Source organism: Argiope bruennichi, chromosome 9, assembly GCF_947563725.1.
Source record: "Argiope bruennichi chromosome 9, qqArgBrue1.1, whole genome shotgun sequence".
NCBI lineage: Eukaryota > Metazoa > Arthropoda > Arachnida > Araneae > Araneidae > Argiope > Argiope bruennichi.
Genome location: NC_079159.1, coordinates 57,675,009 through 57,693,113, shown reverse-complemented (window position 1 = coordinate 57,693,113; position 18,105 = coordinate 57,675,009). Strand labels below are relative to the sequence as shown.

Here is an 18,105-nt window from a genome sequence, read left to right as displayed (position 1 = left end):
CGATTAAGGAGCATAAAATTCTATTTTAGAAATATTTTATTCTTTTCTGGAGTATTTTTTATTCTTACGCAAACGTCATGATTCTGAATATTAAAAAATAATATCGATAGTTAGGTGTTTGTTAACAATATCGATACGTAATTCCATTCCCGCCTTTTTTCCGCGAAAACAAAAAGAACAACACAAGCGTACTGGTACCGGTGTTGAGAATTTGAATTTGGGAAACTACTATACATTTATTAACATTATGAGTAGAAATGTGGAAATTAAGGCTAAAATAGACGATCTGAAAGGATTTCTTAAAAGAGCCGCTCTTACTTCAGGTAAACTAGAAGCTATTTTGCATCAAGTAGATACTTATTTCAAAGTACCAAACGGACGTCTTAAATTACGTCAAATTCAGGTAAGACTCAAATTGGTCATTTATACGATCTTACTATTTCACCCCTTCTCTTTCATAATAAAATTATGTATTAGGGAAAAGTTTGTAGACCAACTATTCTGCTGTATAACATTTGTATTTGTATGTGTCTTTAACATACGAAATTTAACTTAAGTTTTTGAAGAAAATTTGTTATTTATCTATATGTTAGCTGTTAAATTTAATTTTAAATCTGCTTACTGTCTCATGCCACACAGGCCGACGTTTCAAATTTATGTAATTAGGATCCCTATGATTTTATTTTTTTCATACACTATTAATTGTAAGTGTGCATATAATCATTTTATAAGAATTCAAAATTTTACTATAGCCAGTAATTTTTAGCAAGTTTTTGTTTTCTCTAAGGTTCTGTATAAACACTAATATCTGTATTAAATATTTATTATTTGATATTAAAATTAGATTTATTATCTGCTAATATCAAGAAGATAATAAACCTTTATTTATTATAAATACTTGCATTTGATTCTTGAATTTAATTTTTGAATGTGAATAATAGCATAAATATTTTTCAATAAATTTCTCCAATATTACTTTTGCTTTTTATATTAAATATTTTTAGCTGAATATAAGTCATTTGTTAGATTTAATTCTTTACGTAATATTGTGAAATACTTGCATATTCATTGACTGAGTTGCACCTATGCATACATCATCTCCCATTTGTAATAAAAGTACTATTCTCATAATGGGGCCCCAGTGGTTGTCAGATTTCAAATTTGATGCTTGCCTATTAGTAAACTGCCATAAACATTTGGCAAGTTTTGTCCAGATCCTATTAATAGAACTGATATATGTTTGATTCTTGGAAATGAAAATCAAATTTTGCATGTTTTTTGTAAGTGATATTTTTAAATGCATACATTTTAAAATAAAAAATATCCTTTAAATCACATTTAAAAAAATCCATTATAATCATGTCTCAAGTTTTTATCTTTGTTATTTATTGCAGAATGAGAAGTCTGAATTGATTTTTTATGACAGACCAGATACAGAAGGACCAAAACTTTCAAATTACTACAAACAAGTGTTTCAAAATTTTGAAGAAGCTGAAGGTCTTAAAGTAAGCTTAAAATGTGTTCTAATTTTATCATTTTTATTTCTTTGAATAATAATAGTTATTTTTGGCTTATTTGTTGACTTCAAAAAATCTATAAGTCTATTATATAACTGACTTTCATATAATTCAAATAAAATATATTTTATTTGAATTATAAAAAACAGACTACATATTTTTTTCTTATTTTATTTGCAATATATATATATATATATAAACACTTTTTTAACATATACTAATATTTAAAAAAGGCAAAGTAATTCATAAATAAATAAATAATCTAACATATGAAAATTGATTAAAAAAATGCTATTAAGTTACTCAAAATTTTTTTGTTCTTTCAAGGAATTTGATTCAGATTTTAGGTAATTTGTACAAAAAGTTATATATAAATTAAATCTATTTTGCAGGAAAAAATTGCTTGGCAGAATTTTAGGCTAATAAGTTTGTAAGTTAATTCGGATTTGAGCTAATATTTAATTTGATGGCACATACTTTTCTTTTATATTATTGTACAAAATAATGGGCAACTTTTGCTAATATCTTTTGTGAATTGTCATTCTAACTTATAAGCATTAGGGGCATTAGAAGATATGTATAAATACTCGTGTATTTAAAAATTTTCACTTCTTCAAATTTGCACATCTAAAATTATTTTATTTTTATGAAATTAATTAAATTTAGTATTATATAATTCATTTCTAAATTGCATTATTGTTAGTAATGTTATTTACTAAATATTATATCAATTTCAGAAAGTTTTGGAATCATCTCTTGGATTGGTTGGAATCGTAAGTAAACGAAGGCATTTATTCATGTATGGTCAGACTAGGATTCATGTTGATGATGTGAAAAATTTGGGCCATTTTATGGAATTAGAGGTATTTTTTAAAAAAAAATTTTTTTTACATATTTGTATTTTTTAAAGAAATATTAAATTGTTTGAATAAGAATAAAATTTTCATTTGAACAAAAGTACAATACATATAAAATGAAAAAAAATGTAATTAATTTTTAATGTATCATTATTAATAGAATAAGAATTCACATGCATAATGCATATAAATCTGAAGAGTAGAATAATTTATGGATAATTCTGAAGACAGTTTCTTCTATTTGATATGAAAATTTCTAAACATTTTTATGTGTATGAATATTTTTAAATGAAAATTTTCATTCGAAACATTTTATGAGTTATGAATTTGCAAGTGCGCGATGTGGGGTATTAAAACAAAAAAAATGGTATCACTTTATTAAATAAGATACTTTCTCATATTATATAATAGAAGAGTAAATTTGCTTTTCATTTTTAACTAACCAGCATAATGTATTTAAATGGAAAATATAGTTGTTTTATTTACTTTTCTGAACCTTAAATTAAAAGTTTTGACATTGCTAATTACTGAAAGCAACTAACTAAATATTATTAAATTAAATTTTTAGCTCGTTATTCATCTATTTATGTGAAATCTTCAGTATTTTAGCAGTCCTTTTGTAGAGATGTTTTTAAAATATTATTTTAAAATTAATATAAGGTTTGAAGAATTAAATAACTTCACAATTACTATTAATAACTAGTTGGTAGCTGCTTGAACAATTATATTCTATTATTATATTCCATTAAATAAAATAACATTTATATTTTATTTAAAGGAACTCAATTTAAAATTAACCGTAAAGAGTAAAGATCACTAATTTTAAAATTAAATTTTTTTTAAATTGAAATTTTTGAGAATTGAAAGAATTTGCATTTATTGTCTGAAAGGGGAAAAAGCAGTGAATCACAATACGAGAGGCAACGTAAAAATGTTAAGATCTATTTTTGAGGAATATAATTAGAAAAGAACTAAAATGTTGTACTTCTGTCTAATGGGTAGATTGTCCACTTGTTTAATTGAACATTGTTTAAAATATCTATATTGAATATTTTATATTATTTTTTAAACTTTCTTTAGTGAAATTTAATCTATTTTATGAGTTTCTTGTTAAGACAGAGGGGAATTCTTATAATACTTTTGATTAAATTAACAGACTTGATACATTCAGGATTGCTGTAAGATAACTTACCCTCTTTGGCAGTATCTGCAACTAAAATTAATGAATAAAACAAATCCAAAATTTATATTATCTATATTTCATGCAAAATGTAGGAGATAGGGAAAATCTGCAAAAAATTTAAGTAATAGGCTATTGACATGATAATAATATTGACATGAGAGGGATGGATGGGGTTAGAAAATAAGTAAATCTTAATGTATGTATAAAAAATAGATTAAAGTAATGCAATATGTACAGAATTAAATGATTTTTACTGTAAAATTCACCGAAAATATTGTTATTAATCGATACTATTATCATTTGGTTCATATGCAATATTTTCAATTTAATGTCTTTTCCTTTATTGCATGGACTATATCTAATACTTTTTTTGTTTTCTTTTCTTTTTTAAGGTAGAATTTATCTTATACGTTCTACAGTTCTGCATATGACATTTGGTAGTTTTAATTGCAAATTATTCTAAACAGAAAAAGTTATTTCATATCCTGCATTATATATGATATACTTTAATATATTTTATTATTATAATTTAGAGCTAAATCATAATTGTTAAAATATACTTGATGAATTCGATTATTTTGCATAGAATAAAATACATATATGATGAAAGACTTCAACTGTATGCTTATACTCTTTTTAAATTTATGTGTCCATTATTTTCAGGTTGTGCTAGAAGAAGGAGAATCATTAGAATATGGTGAAAAAATTGCCCAAGATTTAATGACAAAATTAGGAGTACAAAAAGAAGATTTGTTATCAGGATCATACATAAATTTATTAACAAGTAAAGGGGTCTAAAATTATTTACAAAATAATGAAATTTCTGAAAAAATTAATAATTTCATGTATTGTAAATGACCAGCTGATAATTTAAATCAATGAAATTCCTAATAAAATGATTATATTTTTTTTATTCTGGATGAAATATAAATGGCTAGTAGATTTTGTATCTGTGTGCATTGTTTTATTTAAAAAAAAAAACTGTAAATTTCTATGCATTTTTGTCATAAAGTTCAACAATTGCTTTTAAATATTTTTTATAATTTAGATATGTTTTTTTTTCTGCCAAATTTGAATTTTTAAGCTTTGATGAAAATGATTTGTAATAATAATATATAAATTATATTATTACTACAAATCATTATTACCTTACAATTTTTAACTTTTAATTGCATAATTTCTATTTAACCTTTTGTTTCTTAACATACATCTTGCTAAAGGAAGAATTTATGTATTTGAAATATTTAGTTCAACTTCAAATGTATTTGATGTTAAAAAAGATTAATTATTCTTGCATTTGAATTGCTAAACTTCACTGTAGTCTTCACCTATTTTTTAAAGAGAGTATAAAATTCCTTAATTAAGTCAGCTTAAAATTGTTGCAAAATCACTAATAAGAATGAAGTAATTATTTATTGCAACTATTATTTTTGGAGAATTTTATATGCATCTTCTGGTTACTTATTTAAATTACTATCAATACAATGCTCTGTAAATTGAGAAAAATGCAAATATTTTCACATATGTTGTGTAATTAGTGCAGGTTCACTTACATTGCATAATATAGCAAATATGTTCTCCTCTTGCTTTAATGACATTCTGTACACGTTTTGGCGCGAATTCCACTAATTTATAATATAAAATTTTTATGTCAAAACCAAACTTTTGTAACATTTTCAATCCTATTTTTCTTAGTTGAGCAATCCATTTTACTCACATGTCTTTTCACAATGCTCCACAAATTTTCAATGAGATTTACATCTGAAGAATTTCAGGCCAATTAAAAGCTGTTAATTCCCTTTCTTGAAATTTTTTTTATCAGCTTGGAATTATGGCATGAAACACGAGCTTGTTGAAAGGCACCAACACCACCAGAACAATTGCATCTGAGGCATAATTTTTTCTTTTAGTATTGAAATGTATTTTTTAGAGTTCGTCATCTTTTCAACTGGTACTAAGTTGCCATGTCCACCAGATGTAAAATAACCCCAAATCATCTGCTTCTGAAGGTTTTTAACTGTTTAATTAATATGTTGTTCTCTGATGTGTCCTCCAGCATCTGAAAATGTTAATCAAATCCCTTGCACACAAAAAATGTGTTTCATTGATGAATAAAACCTTATTCCAGTCTTGTGCAGTCCAAGATTGATATTTCTTGGCCCAATGCAAATGTTTTCTCTTCATTGCAGGTGCTGACAACTGTCTTTTGACTTGCTTTCTTTCCCATCTCTCTGCTTCAATGAACCTTCATCGTACTGTTGATGAATCAATGTTCACATCAGTAGCTAATAATTCTCTCTGAAGGTCTGTACTTGTTTTGCAAGAATGCATTTTACTATTTCGTACAAGAAATTTGTCTGTCTGAGGTGTTGTCTTGCATTTGCATTTACACTTTCATTTTAGAGAAACTGCCCCAAACTTAATTTACTAATTAACCTTTTTGCAATGGGCATATATATGCATCACCTATGAATGTCTCCCACAGTCGGGTGTACCACACATGCAATTCTGAAAATTGAACTTATGGAATGGTGATGCATATGTGCATTTTAAACTGGAACAATTTTTAATCATCATTAGACGTCTCTCTGTGTCCATTACTTTTGAAATAAATATAGTTTTAGTATTCTGACCTTCAGTTTACTTATATTCAACCAGACTGGTATTTTACTTATCAGCTGTTGCATGAGAGGAGAGAGCTAGGTTGTGTAACTTTCCACTTGATAGAATCATTCGCATTTCTGATCTCCCTCCGAATTTTTTTTATTATTGCTTTGTAACTGTAGTTTTTTCAGATTTTACCATCAATTCTGTTGTATTTTGCTTTGCATTAAGATACATTTCATGCTCTTCTCTTTTATTACAGAGAGCCTTGGCTTCGGTTTATTATGGCAAGAAAATGTGATTTGTTAGAGGAAGAATGTGCTCGTATTATTAGTGAACTAATAATCTAAAAAGGTGGCAAAAATGACTTCGTTTGAGCTTTTATGTTCAAAATTAGGAAGAGTGATATAAAACCTTGTCCTGTAGGATGATTCCTTTCGCGTACGCTCCGCCCCGTGCATGTGTCTAGGATAAAGGCCTCCCGTTCTGAAAGGGTTAATAATAATAGAAATACTGGATTTTCCAACTCTAACTGCTGCAGCAATATTTCATAGTTATAGACACATGCTTACTAAGGGTAACAATTCTAGTCCTTTTCTTGGGAGTGATCTATATTTTTACACATGTTAGAAAAAGACAATTCGCTGAATCGACCACTTCTTACTGCAACTGAAACACAATGGATGGTAAAATTCTCTACATATGTTGATCACGTGGGCTAACTAGTTTAGACTACAGTTGAAATCGGTTTGAGACAAAAAATTCCCGAGAGAGGAATTTTATAAAAAATGAAGTTCATCTCAATTTGCACAGTATTGTAGTTAAAAAAATTACGAGATGTGTAACCAATAATATTTTTAAAGTTTCATGTTATAATATAAAGCTTTGTATTATAAAAGGTACCTAAAAATACATTTTGATTTGAGAGTTTTATTGAATAATATATTGGGAGAAATCACAATACAAATGTGAATAAAACGAGTAAATATTTTTTTAATCAATATACATTTGAGTTTTTTTTAAAGAACAATGTTTATAGTTAAACATTCTTAATCCTTCCCCCTCCTTCAAGGAATTAATATTATGTTAATAAAGTGGTGGTGCAATCTTTTTTCTTAATAATATTAACCATAATATAATAAAGTAGTTTTAGTTGTGCAGTGAAAGTACTTAAGTAAAATTTTTCATAAAAAAATTTGCAAAAAAAAAAAAAAAAATACAATATTTGCCTTTCAATTTTAGTAACAAATATACACAATTTCATATTTGTGTAAAAATTCTATAACATATAGTTCTTATAACCAAAGTTAATATGTTAATGTTGGTTCTTAATTTTTTTTTCATTAAAAGGTGCTTAAAAAGTGTTTATATTTCAAGATAGAATTTAACTACTCACTCTAAACAGTTTTAAAAATTATGTAACTAATGTTTTATAATTTGATAAAATGTTTTCAAGTTTTTTAAAATAGCCTGTTGTCATAGTATTTGACAGTTGCTTGAGACCCTTGAAGTTTATATCAGCAGCTTTAAATTAAGGTCTTTATCTAAAATTTAAAAATATTTAATTCTCTAGAGTTTTTTAATTTTTAAAAATAATGGATAATGTTACAGAAGTAAATGAATAATCAAGATATAAGTGCAAACATGTTTATTAAAATTTCTGAAAGTAAACGATTTAAATTTAATGTATCATTGAATTTTTTCTTTTTGTAATATAACAAAGGTCTTGAACACATTCTTAATATCAGCTTTTCAAAATAAATGCATCAGATATCATAAGCTGCAGTGTTTATTTTTCATCAGGTTTCTTTGTAGGATCTAAACCAAGTGATTTCATTTGAACAGCAACATCAAACAAGTAGTCATAACATTCTGCCCTGCAAAACATAAGATATGCATATATTAATAATGTATATATTTGTACAAAATTTATAAATTATTCAAACATACATATAAGGCAAGTATTACATAGTTTTTGCCTTTTGCCATGTATCTCCCCACACATAAACACCATGTCTACGAACAAGAACTGCAGATGTTTCTGGATATTTGTCAATAGCAGCAGCCATCCTATCCTGTAAAAATATGCCATTTTCAGTAAATATGTCTATATTTGCATTCCCATAATTTATAATGCTTTTTTCTTAATATTTCTTATATAGTGCATCGACATGACACCAAACAATTAAAGAAAAATGACATTGTGACTAATAAAAATGTTGAATAAATAAATTTGAAAAACAAAGGGCATAAAAAATGAGATGCAAATAGCTATTTATTTTGGATTTTTCTACATATTATAGCTGGGGGGAATGATTGTATTGTTCATGAAAAATGTCAATTTAATATTGGTTATTAAAATTTAAATGTTTTAATCATGAAAAGAATATATATTGCATCTTAGATAATTTCAAACTCATATTATGAAAGATAAGAATAGTCTTTTTCTTGCCAATGGATAAGATAATTTTACAAAGAAAATTATCAGTTATTAATGTAACTAGATATTTATTTTGGGATAAGAATGAATATTCATTATGTGCATTTACAAAATATCTGCCTCCCCTGGCATTTTTATCTATGTAGTTTTGCATGATTTACACTATTATTCCTCTGGTTTCCTAGAAAAGTGTAAAAATGGGTTTATTGTTTAAAATTAATCATTTCAATTTTAAAAACATAAAAAGAACCACATTTATAGTTTATATTGAACACATATATTGTTATAATATTTATGTCTTCAAAGGAAAAAAAATATATTATTAAAAAGTTGTGCAATTTGATAAGTAATAAAAGCATATTTTGATGTTAAATCATCAAAGAAAACAATATTTGCTAATTGTCAAAATCTGCATTACATAAACTATAGTTGTAGATCTTTTTTATTTTTAAAAATTGAAATGGTTAATTTCAAAAGTATTAAAATGTACCATATATATATCATTAGAAAAGTACGTAAATTTTTTGAATTTCCCATTATCTTTTTCATTAAATTAAAATATAGTTTTCTATGCATAATTGTACATGCTTTACAACAAATAATTAAAACGAATAATTGCACCAGTGCAACATATAATTCTTTTTTTTCTGTAATGTTCTATGAGGGGGGACCATATCTAAGCATTTTGCAGTTCATAGCTATGTATAAATAACATTTTGGAATCAAAATACATCTTTAGGATTTTAGAAACTAATACAACGAAAGAAAAGTTTATCTGTTTTATCCGATTTATTTAAATAAATACTGAAATTGATTAACATTTGTGCATGCTGTACATTTTTTAAAGTTTAAAACTATTCATAACCATTTCATAAAAAGTAAAAGTAAGGGCATTTCCCCAAACTGATTACAAAGATGTTAAATTGATTCTTGGTTACACAACTGTGATGACTTAATATCAGTTACTTTTTATTTTAGGCATACACACAGAAAAAAAAAAAGCTTTATTTACTGTATATTTATCTGTAATGGAGTGAATTTTTTTTGCTTTCAAACAGTAGAAAAATTATAAACTAAGTTGACTGATTGATTTTGAAAAAATCTAAGTTTTGATTCTGAAAAATTTTAGAATTTCATAAAATGTAATTAAGAATAACTGAATGTAAAACTTTACAATTTTACTATTATGCATGTTTTATGAAATGAAATGTTACATTAAGTATATTTACATGATTTCTGCCATAAAATCTGAAGATAATTATTATTATTATGATTTTATTATTATTAATAATAAAACCAAAATCATTTAACTAATTTTTTAAAGTGATTTCATATTATTTAAAACATAAAGAATTGCTTTAAAAATTATAATTAGATACACAGAATAATTGAGATTATTACAAAAGAACACAATTCATTTGAAAAAAAAAATATCAAAAGAAAAGAAACATGTTAGATTTAAAAATAAAATTGTTCAAAAATGTTTCGAAGATTCTTAAATATACAAGGTGGTTATAATTAAAGCTCTACTTTGAAATGGTCATAAAAGTAAAACTACTGGACCAAATGTTATCAAACTTGGTAATAGTTTAAAGGAGGTCATGGGATTTATTTTTATTTTTTTGGCAGAAAAGAAATTTCCATGCCCTCCTTTAAACTATTATCAAGCTTGATAACATTAGTTTTACTTTTATGACTATTTCAAAGTAGTACTTTAATTATAACCACGCTGTATTTTAATGAACTATGAGAATAAAAATATAATTATACATTAATGAATGATATACTTTTAAATCTTTTTCAAAAGGAGTATTTTCTATAATAGGGACAACTAATTTGTCATCATATCTGTATGGCACTCCAGTTTTCCCTTTTATAATACCCTGAAAAAGAAATTAACATTTGATAATAAAAAGAAATGAGGTACGTATATATTGATTTAATAAGAAAGCAACAACAAAAAGGCTTCTTTTACCTTTATCATTTCCAAATGAGTAACAACAAATTCAGATTCTGGGTACATTAAAGTCGCCAAAACTGCTGCTTTAGAGTGAGAATGTAGAACAGCACCAGCATCTGGACAAATTTAATAAAGGATACTTATAAAATATAAAAATAACAAGATACTTCCATGCATAGGTTGAATATTATTTATCACACATTTTTAGTTATTCAAAATGTTTCATTCCCTTTATTTAAATAAAGTTGAAATGGTTTGGGAGCTAATCTTGAAATACAATATTTCAAGGTAACTCAGTACTTAGAATCTGAGGAAAAAAACATTGATAAGAACATTATAATTCACCAAAGAAGTTATACTACAAATCAAATATCTGCATTATTCATAGTATAGTTTATTTTTATATTTCTATGTATATATCAATTATTAACATATCTAGTACTAGATAATTTTATCCTTTTAGCTTTATAACACAAAAATCTTCAACACAGAACTAAGTAATAGTTAATGTAATTAGGTCAACAAAAATTAATTAATTTACAGAATCTTGCTTCAATTTAGCTTATCAATCATATTTGATTTCTTTTTATGATTATATTTCAACTGAGCTATTTCATGTTTTAGACATAATGAACTTTAAATGTAAAACTATTTTATACTGTATTGCTCAAAAAGAAATATAATAGATTGACAAGCAATACTGTTAACCTGCTTTTAATTAGTTGAGTTTCTATCTTGGAAACAATACTGTTACACTCCGAATGACACAAGACTGGTCGAAGTTTCTTAATTGAATATAAAGTTGAAAAATTATATGATATGTTATAAGAAATCTTGTAATGTAGGAAATGTATCTAAACTTAGCATAATTAGCCATTTTCTATCATAGATATTCATACAATGTCTGATTTTTTAAAAATTTCAAACAGAAAGTTTATTACAGTCATCTACATAATTTTGTATGTATATGCGAGGGATTGGTTGTAGGCATTTTAACTTATCTTCAATATATTTTATCTCGGACACAAAGATACAAGCACATATCACCTTTTTAGTTTCAAATTAGTAGTGTTTATCAGTGATATGTACATATTTTATGGATATAAAATAACAAAATTATAGCAGTTATATCATGGTAATTAAATAATTAAATAATCTTGTTAGTTAAATATTTTAAGTTTTAACTACAAAGATATAAAATATACAAGAGCTTAAACTAGAAATGGAAGAAAAATTTGTCTAATAAAATAAGTGTAATTAATAAGTACATATTAATTAGTACATATTTTTAAGTACATAATTTTATTACTTAAATTAATAATAATATATAAATAATAAGTACATATTTTTGATTTTTATCTCTTTTTTTTTATGCATATAGAAGAAAAAGAAATAATAATGCATAAAGAGAAAAAAAAAAAGAAATGGAAACTGGGATGAATAAATGGATATATATAGTTTGTCAAAAAAGTTCTGAAACTTATTAACACGTAATTAAACTATAAACACCTGTCACTTTAAAAACATGTTCTTTATAAAAGTGTGAAATATTTTTTCATGTAAAGGGTATTGAATAATATATCTCTAGCATCTCTATATTGAATAATATATAGCATTTTACAGTTTTGAATAAACAATTGATTGGTTATAAGCAATTGTAATTTTTAATTCCTAATGTTTAAATTCTCTTTTCCCTCCAATATATTTCAAGATATAATGAGTATTTGACAATGATTCTTATTTTACATTAAAATATTCAATAAACAAGACAAGTTATACATTTTTTAAAACATGAAATTATATTTTTAATTAATTTTGAAATTCACAAATTACATTTTGAAAAATAAAACCACAAAAAGTTTGAAGATGAGAAACAAGACATCATTACTGAAATTTTATCAATTTCTATCAAATAAATTTTTAGATATGTGGCAGTAATCAAAAGCTTTCAAAACAGGATGATTTTTTCTGTCTTTGGGAAGTATCTGAACTTTACAAAAAGTTTTTTTATAGACATGCTAAGAAACTGCTAAACTGAAATGGAAAACTAAAAAAGTCTTTCAATGTTGCGTTAGATAATTTATCCTTTTCTTTTTAAAAATAAGTGTAAAGGTGATAGAATAAAAAGAGATTCGTTTAACAGGTACTAATCTGCTTACATTTTGACAGAAGTTTAGCTTGAGATAAATGGTTTGATTACATTTGTAAAAATGATTTGTATGATTTTAACTGTTGAAATCACAGAAGCAAAATTCTGTACAAGTTAAGAATTCATTAAGTGATAAATTTAGGAATAAATAAAACTTTGAACAAATACAAAAACTATTCTTTGTGTATAGATAATGCAGTAGCATTAGATTTCCACAAAATATCTTTACATAAAAAAAAATAAAAAAGATAGATTTCTAATTTTTTATTTAGTTTTGTTTTATTGCTAATAACAATAAAAACATTAAATATATATATTAATTTTTCTTAGAGCAAAGTTATTCTATTAATAACTGAAATGAAAACTTCAAAAAAAGAAAACATTAATAGAGTAATTTATTTACTACTTTTGCATTCATTGAAACAGCTCCTAAATCATTTTTATTTTATATCACCAACTATTGTGAACTGATTCATGTAAAATTTTATACCTTAGGATTTCCATTATGCAGAATCATATAAAAAGCAAAATATTACAGTTGTTATTGGAAAACTTGAAGGTTAGACAAATATAAATAAAAAAAAAAATGGCCTCTAATGTCAATCCACTTTATATATTTATAAAGAGGACATACTATGAAATCATATGACAATTTCATTTTACTCCAGCTTTTGTAGATAATGAGCAAAGGGAAGTTTTTTTGATGTATTACATATTAATTAAAAAGACTTTTCCTCAATCAAAATTTTCTTTGTTTTCTGTTTTGATAGAATATTTTCAGTTTCTCACAATCAGATCTTAAACTTTAAAAAATAATCTGGCAATCATAATATTTTTCTTAATTTCAGGATATATATAATCAAATATTGATCATGAGATAAAAATGAAATGATATATTGTAAGCAACAATTTTCTTTGCCTGTTGTTACTTTATTTCAATAACTTATCAATGAATTGTTAACAATATATATGAATATAATTTTAGTCTTTCTCTCTCTCATATATATATATATATTCTTTCAAATATAAAAATTATTGGCATGAGCTATTAAGATAAATAAAAATATTTGATAAGAAATAGGATTAAGATTTCAGTTATTCTATCAATCCGCATTTCTTTCACCAATTGCTTTTTGTTCCTTGAAATAATATCTTATGAAATCGCTGTTGCAATACTTTAATTCTATAATACTTTTATTGAAGGCAACAATGTACAATGATGATATTTTGCATTATGATTCATAGGAAAATAATATATAATCAACATTGTATAAATTTTAACAAAAAAAAATGATTCAGAATATGAACATTTTTGCTTATTAAAAAAAATACCAAATCAAATTCTAAATGTTTTAAAATTCATGTTACATAATATTTAAATGATTGTTCCCAATTTGCTCATAATTTTTATATGTGCAGTAAATATTAGCATAAAAATGTTTATGTCATTAAAAAAAATCTGATTAATTTTAAATAACTATAAATTTTATATTTTGATATTTGAAAGTATCATCTGTATCAATATTTTAAAATCATTTACTTTTTCGCTCCAAAATTAGAAATATCAAGTAACAATGAATAGGTAATCAAATTCCAAATCATTGGAAATCTGCATGCGACAATGAAAAACAAAACAATTAATTTTAAAATAAAAACTAATAAAAGTTGATGTAAAGAAATTTATATGAATATAATATTTTATATACTGATTGAAGACTATTAATATACGGATATTAATTCAAAATAGGTTTTTCACTTACTTCTTTTCACATAAGCATTCATGAACAAAGGAGTACATTCACTTATTTTTAAACGCTTCTCAACTACTGGAGAAGAAATTATGTTTCCTAGCGAATCAATCACAAATAGATCTTCAGGTTGAATTCGCTCCTTCTGAACTCCAGAAGGAGCGACAAATATTTCATCTCTGAAATACATATAAATGTAATTGAAATAGAACATTCAGGTCTATTCAAATATTTAGTTTAAAAATGAGGCACAATAAGATAAAAACTCTTCTCATTTAGAAACAAAAAAAACTGTATAACTTTTGAAATGGTATTGATATTTTTCTTAACATTTCAATATATATTAAGGAAGCAAAGTAATTTTATAACATCTGTTATTCATTTCTTGAGAAAAAAAATACTAAATTTTAAGTAAATACATCTTTTTATTACATAAAATGAAAATTTTCAATTTAATCTAAGGAATTTAAATTTTTTAATGAAAATTTAAGAATCTATTTACTCTCACTTCTATTAATATGCAACAATATTATAATGCAGCATTAATATTAGAAAAAATTGATATTCAGCTTTATGGAAAGAAAAGGCAGATTACATACATTAATTTGTGAAATAAATAAAATAATTTAAAGTTAAATTATTTTAATTCCTTAATGCACTAAAAAATCCATTAGTATTCTATGATTTCTCCTTTTCATTTTAATGTAAAATAAAAATACAAAACAGGTTTAAAAAAACACATCTGTATCATAACTGGATAGTTAAGAATCTATTTTATTAAAACTTTTAAATTTTATATTTTAATCATGTGTATTAAATATATGATGCAGTAATGCAAATCCAGAATTCACTAATTACAGAAAATAAAGAAAGAATTTTAAAATACTATAAAAAAATTACCCATGCTTAATGCTGATGCCTCCTCCAGTACCTGTTACCCAGCCAAGAGTATAAAATTGCCTACATAATTCTGGAATTATGCATCTTGGATGTTCCTGGGGAGGGAATAAAAATACAAGATATATTTTGTTGTATATAGATGATACAAACAATTATCAATTTTCAAAATAAGATAATGATCAAAATTTATATATCTGGGGAAAAATATAGTTATTTTTAAACTTGATTGTAAGCAGCAACACCTTTGGAGATTAATATATGTATGTATTTGTTTAAATAATAGAATGCAAGATGATGAATTCATTATTTTTAAATATTATTTTATCTAGATATCTTTTATATTTGAAATTATAGTCAATTTTTTTAAAAAAAACCTACACCTACAATAAAGATTTTATGAATCACATGATAATAGGAAATAAAATAGGAAGAATTTAACTAAGCCTTTCTGAGATAGTTTTTAATACAATCATATAATATGTCATATAAACTGAACATGCTATTGTAACTATTCTTCACATAATATACTATAGTTTCAGTAATGCTTGTTTATAAAGGTGCTATTTTACAATTTCCATATATTACAAAAAGGTCAAATCTCAAATAATTTGCAAACTACGATCACCCTAGATCTGAAAGTCAATAATCACTGAATTTTTTGAAAATCATTCTTTTTCATGGAAAAGACTAATATTGCTCCTTGAATGTCCAAACATATTTTCAGCACCCATAAAATTTACTAATTGCATGTTATTTCAGGTACTGGATACAACATACTGATGTCAAAAGTAGGTTTTATTAATGTGACTACATTCTGCCTTTTCTCCTTCAAATGCTTATTTTAAAATTATATTTTCATATTATTACCATTTATAAAATATTAAGGTGGTAATTTAGTATTATGATAAAAAATTTCTAACTTCCTTTCTATTTTGAAACATTCATATATTGAATGATGAGTATAACATCAAAAATTTAAAAAGTAAAATATTAAAGATAGGTAAAAGTATAAAAGTAAATAAAATAAGTTAAAAAACTACTTTATAATGATTTTTATGAAATATCGAATGAAATGTGTAAATACATTTTAAATAAAAAGAAGTAAAAATTTGTTAGTAACAGAACATTTTAATATGTTAATTAAACAGAGTATTTTGTACATCATGAAAATGCAGATTTCTGTAAAAATTAGATTAAAGTTTCCTATTATTCTAGACATAAATGTAAAAAAAAACAAAAAACAATAATGATATTCAAGTGCTTGAATCAACTGTAAATAACTTAGACTTCAAAGAAAATCAAAATATATGCAACCAAATAAAGGACCTCGATAATTAGAAGCAATGCAGCAATAAAGCTTAATTGATAGTAATAATAATTCAATCTTGATTTCAAGCTTGCAGACAAAATAAAAAAATCTTGATTTATGATATGTAGAAAAATTAGAGTATTGTAATAACAGTTAGAAATTATACACATAAAAAAAATTAACATAATTTTTGTTCTTCATGGGTTTTTTATACGAGTCGCTTTTCTTCATTACTTGATTTCATTCCAATGATATTTACAATATTATGCATCATAAACAATATTATACATCATATGCAATATTATGTATCATCATATGCATCAAATATTTGCAAACAATTTATGAATATGTTTAATTTTTTTCATTAAGATGGAGAAAATCCAAATCAATAAGAATAAAAATTTGTTGTCAGTGAAGCTTATTTGGGCCATTCTAAATTACTATCAGTATAAAATGTACATAATCCAATTAAATTTCTTTTATAATTTCAAAAGTGCTATTATAGGCAAATTTGAAACTTTTTTAGAGTATTACAGAAGATTTCCAAATTCATATAATATATATATATCCCCCTCCCCCAAAGAAAAATCTATTTTCAAATGATTTAAATAAACCACTTTCATAAAATTATAGCAAATCTTAGTCTTAATTCACATAATGAGATTTAATGTAAAAATTTAAAACAATTTATTTTTATAAGGCAATAAATTTGTATAAAAAAAATCAAAATTACTTTTAAAGAGTGAATTTAAAACATTTCACAGGAAACAAAAGAGTGGTATCATACATCAGTGTTAATTATTTAATCAAAAAGCATAAAAAACACACACAATTTTGGAACTTATAATTTAAAAAAAACTGTACAAAATTTTTCATTTTTAAATAGGATTTTATGATTGATAGGATTATATTATTAAAAATAAATCTAACACTATATTCATTAAAGATTATCATAAGATAATTTGGAGTTTTTTTTTTTTTCCACCCTTCATTTTAATAATAGTAAGTATATGGAAACATGAAAAGTAACTTTTTTTGCCAATAAAATGAATGTAAGTAATAACTCCAAAAGAATTATATTAAAATGATAAAATTCAATGATTGTTTGTTTAACATTATCTACCAAAATAAAAATCTAATCAGATTACGCAACTGAATAAATATGAATTATTTAGTGAAAGAAATTGTAAAATTTACTTTGGGCCAAGACAAACATAAATCAGCGTTAATGTCAGACATTTATTTGGAAATTTATATCTTTAGTAATTAAAATTAAGATTTTAAATCAAAATCTTGGACTGGATAGACTTTGACCGTATTTATGATATTTGATCAGTGGACTGATAATCATAAATTACAGCAGACGGTCTTTTTAATATCTCCGCTGATAAATTAAGCTTGTTGCCAGCTTCCCTACAGAACCTTGAGAGGCTTCAAA

General features: G+C 24.4%; 2 protein-coding genes across 2 annotated transcripts; one reads left to right on the top strand and one right to left on the bottom strand.

The window, feature by feature from the left end:
• Positions 1–160: 160 nt before the first annotated feature.
• LOC129984628 (uncharacterized) lies at positions 161–4,478 on the top strand. Its single transcript, XM_056094551.1, has 4 exons — positions 161–403; positions 1,395–1,505; positions 2,255–2,380; positions 4,221–4,478. The coding sequence occupies exons 1-4, from the start codon at positions 248–250 to the stop codon at positions 4,353–4,355; spliced, it is 528 nt and encodes a 175-aa protein (XP_055950526.1). The 5' UTR covers positions 161–247; the 3' UTR covers positions 4,356–4,478.
• A 3,316-nt stretch (positions 4,479–7,794) lies between these two features.
• LOC129984135 (methylthioribulose-1-phosphate dehydratase-like) lies at positions 7,795–18,046 on the bottom strand. The gene is made up of 7 exons (XM_056093930.1): positions 17,865–18,046; positions 15,359–15,453; positions 14,471–14,637; positions 10,577–10,677; positions 10,389–10,484; positions 8,130–8,236; positions 7,795–8,038 (listed from the first exon to the last, which is right to left on the bottom strand). Exons 1-7 carry the CDS (start codon positions 17,904–17,906, stop codon positions 7,951–7,953), a joined length of 696 nt encoding a protein of 231 aa, XP_055949905.1. The 5' UTR covers positions 17,907–18,046; the 3' UTR covers positions 7,795–7,950.
• Positions 18,047–18,105: the final 59 nt, after the last annotated feature.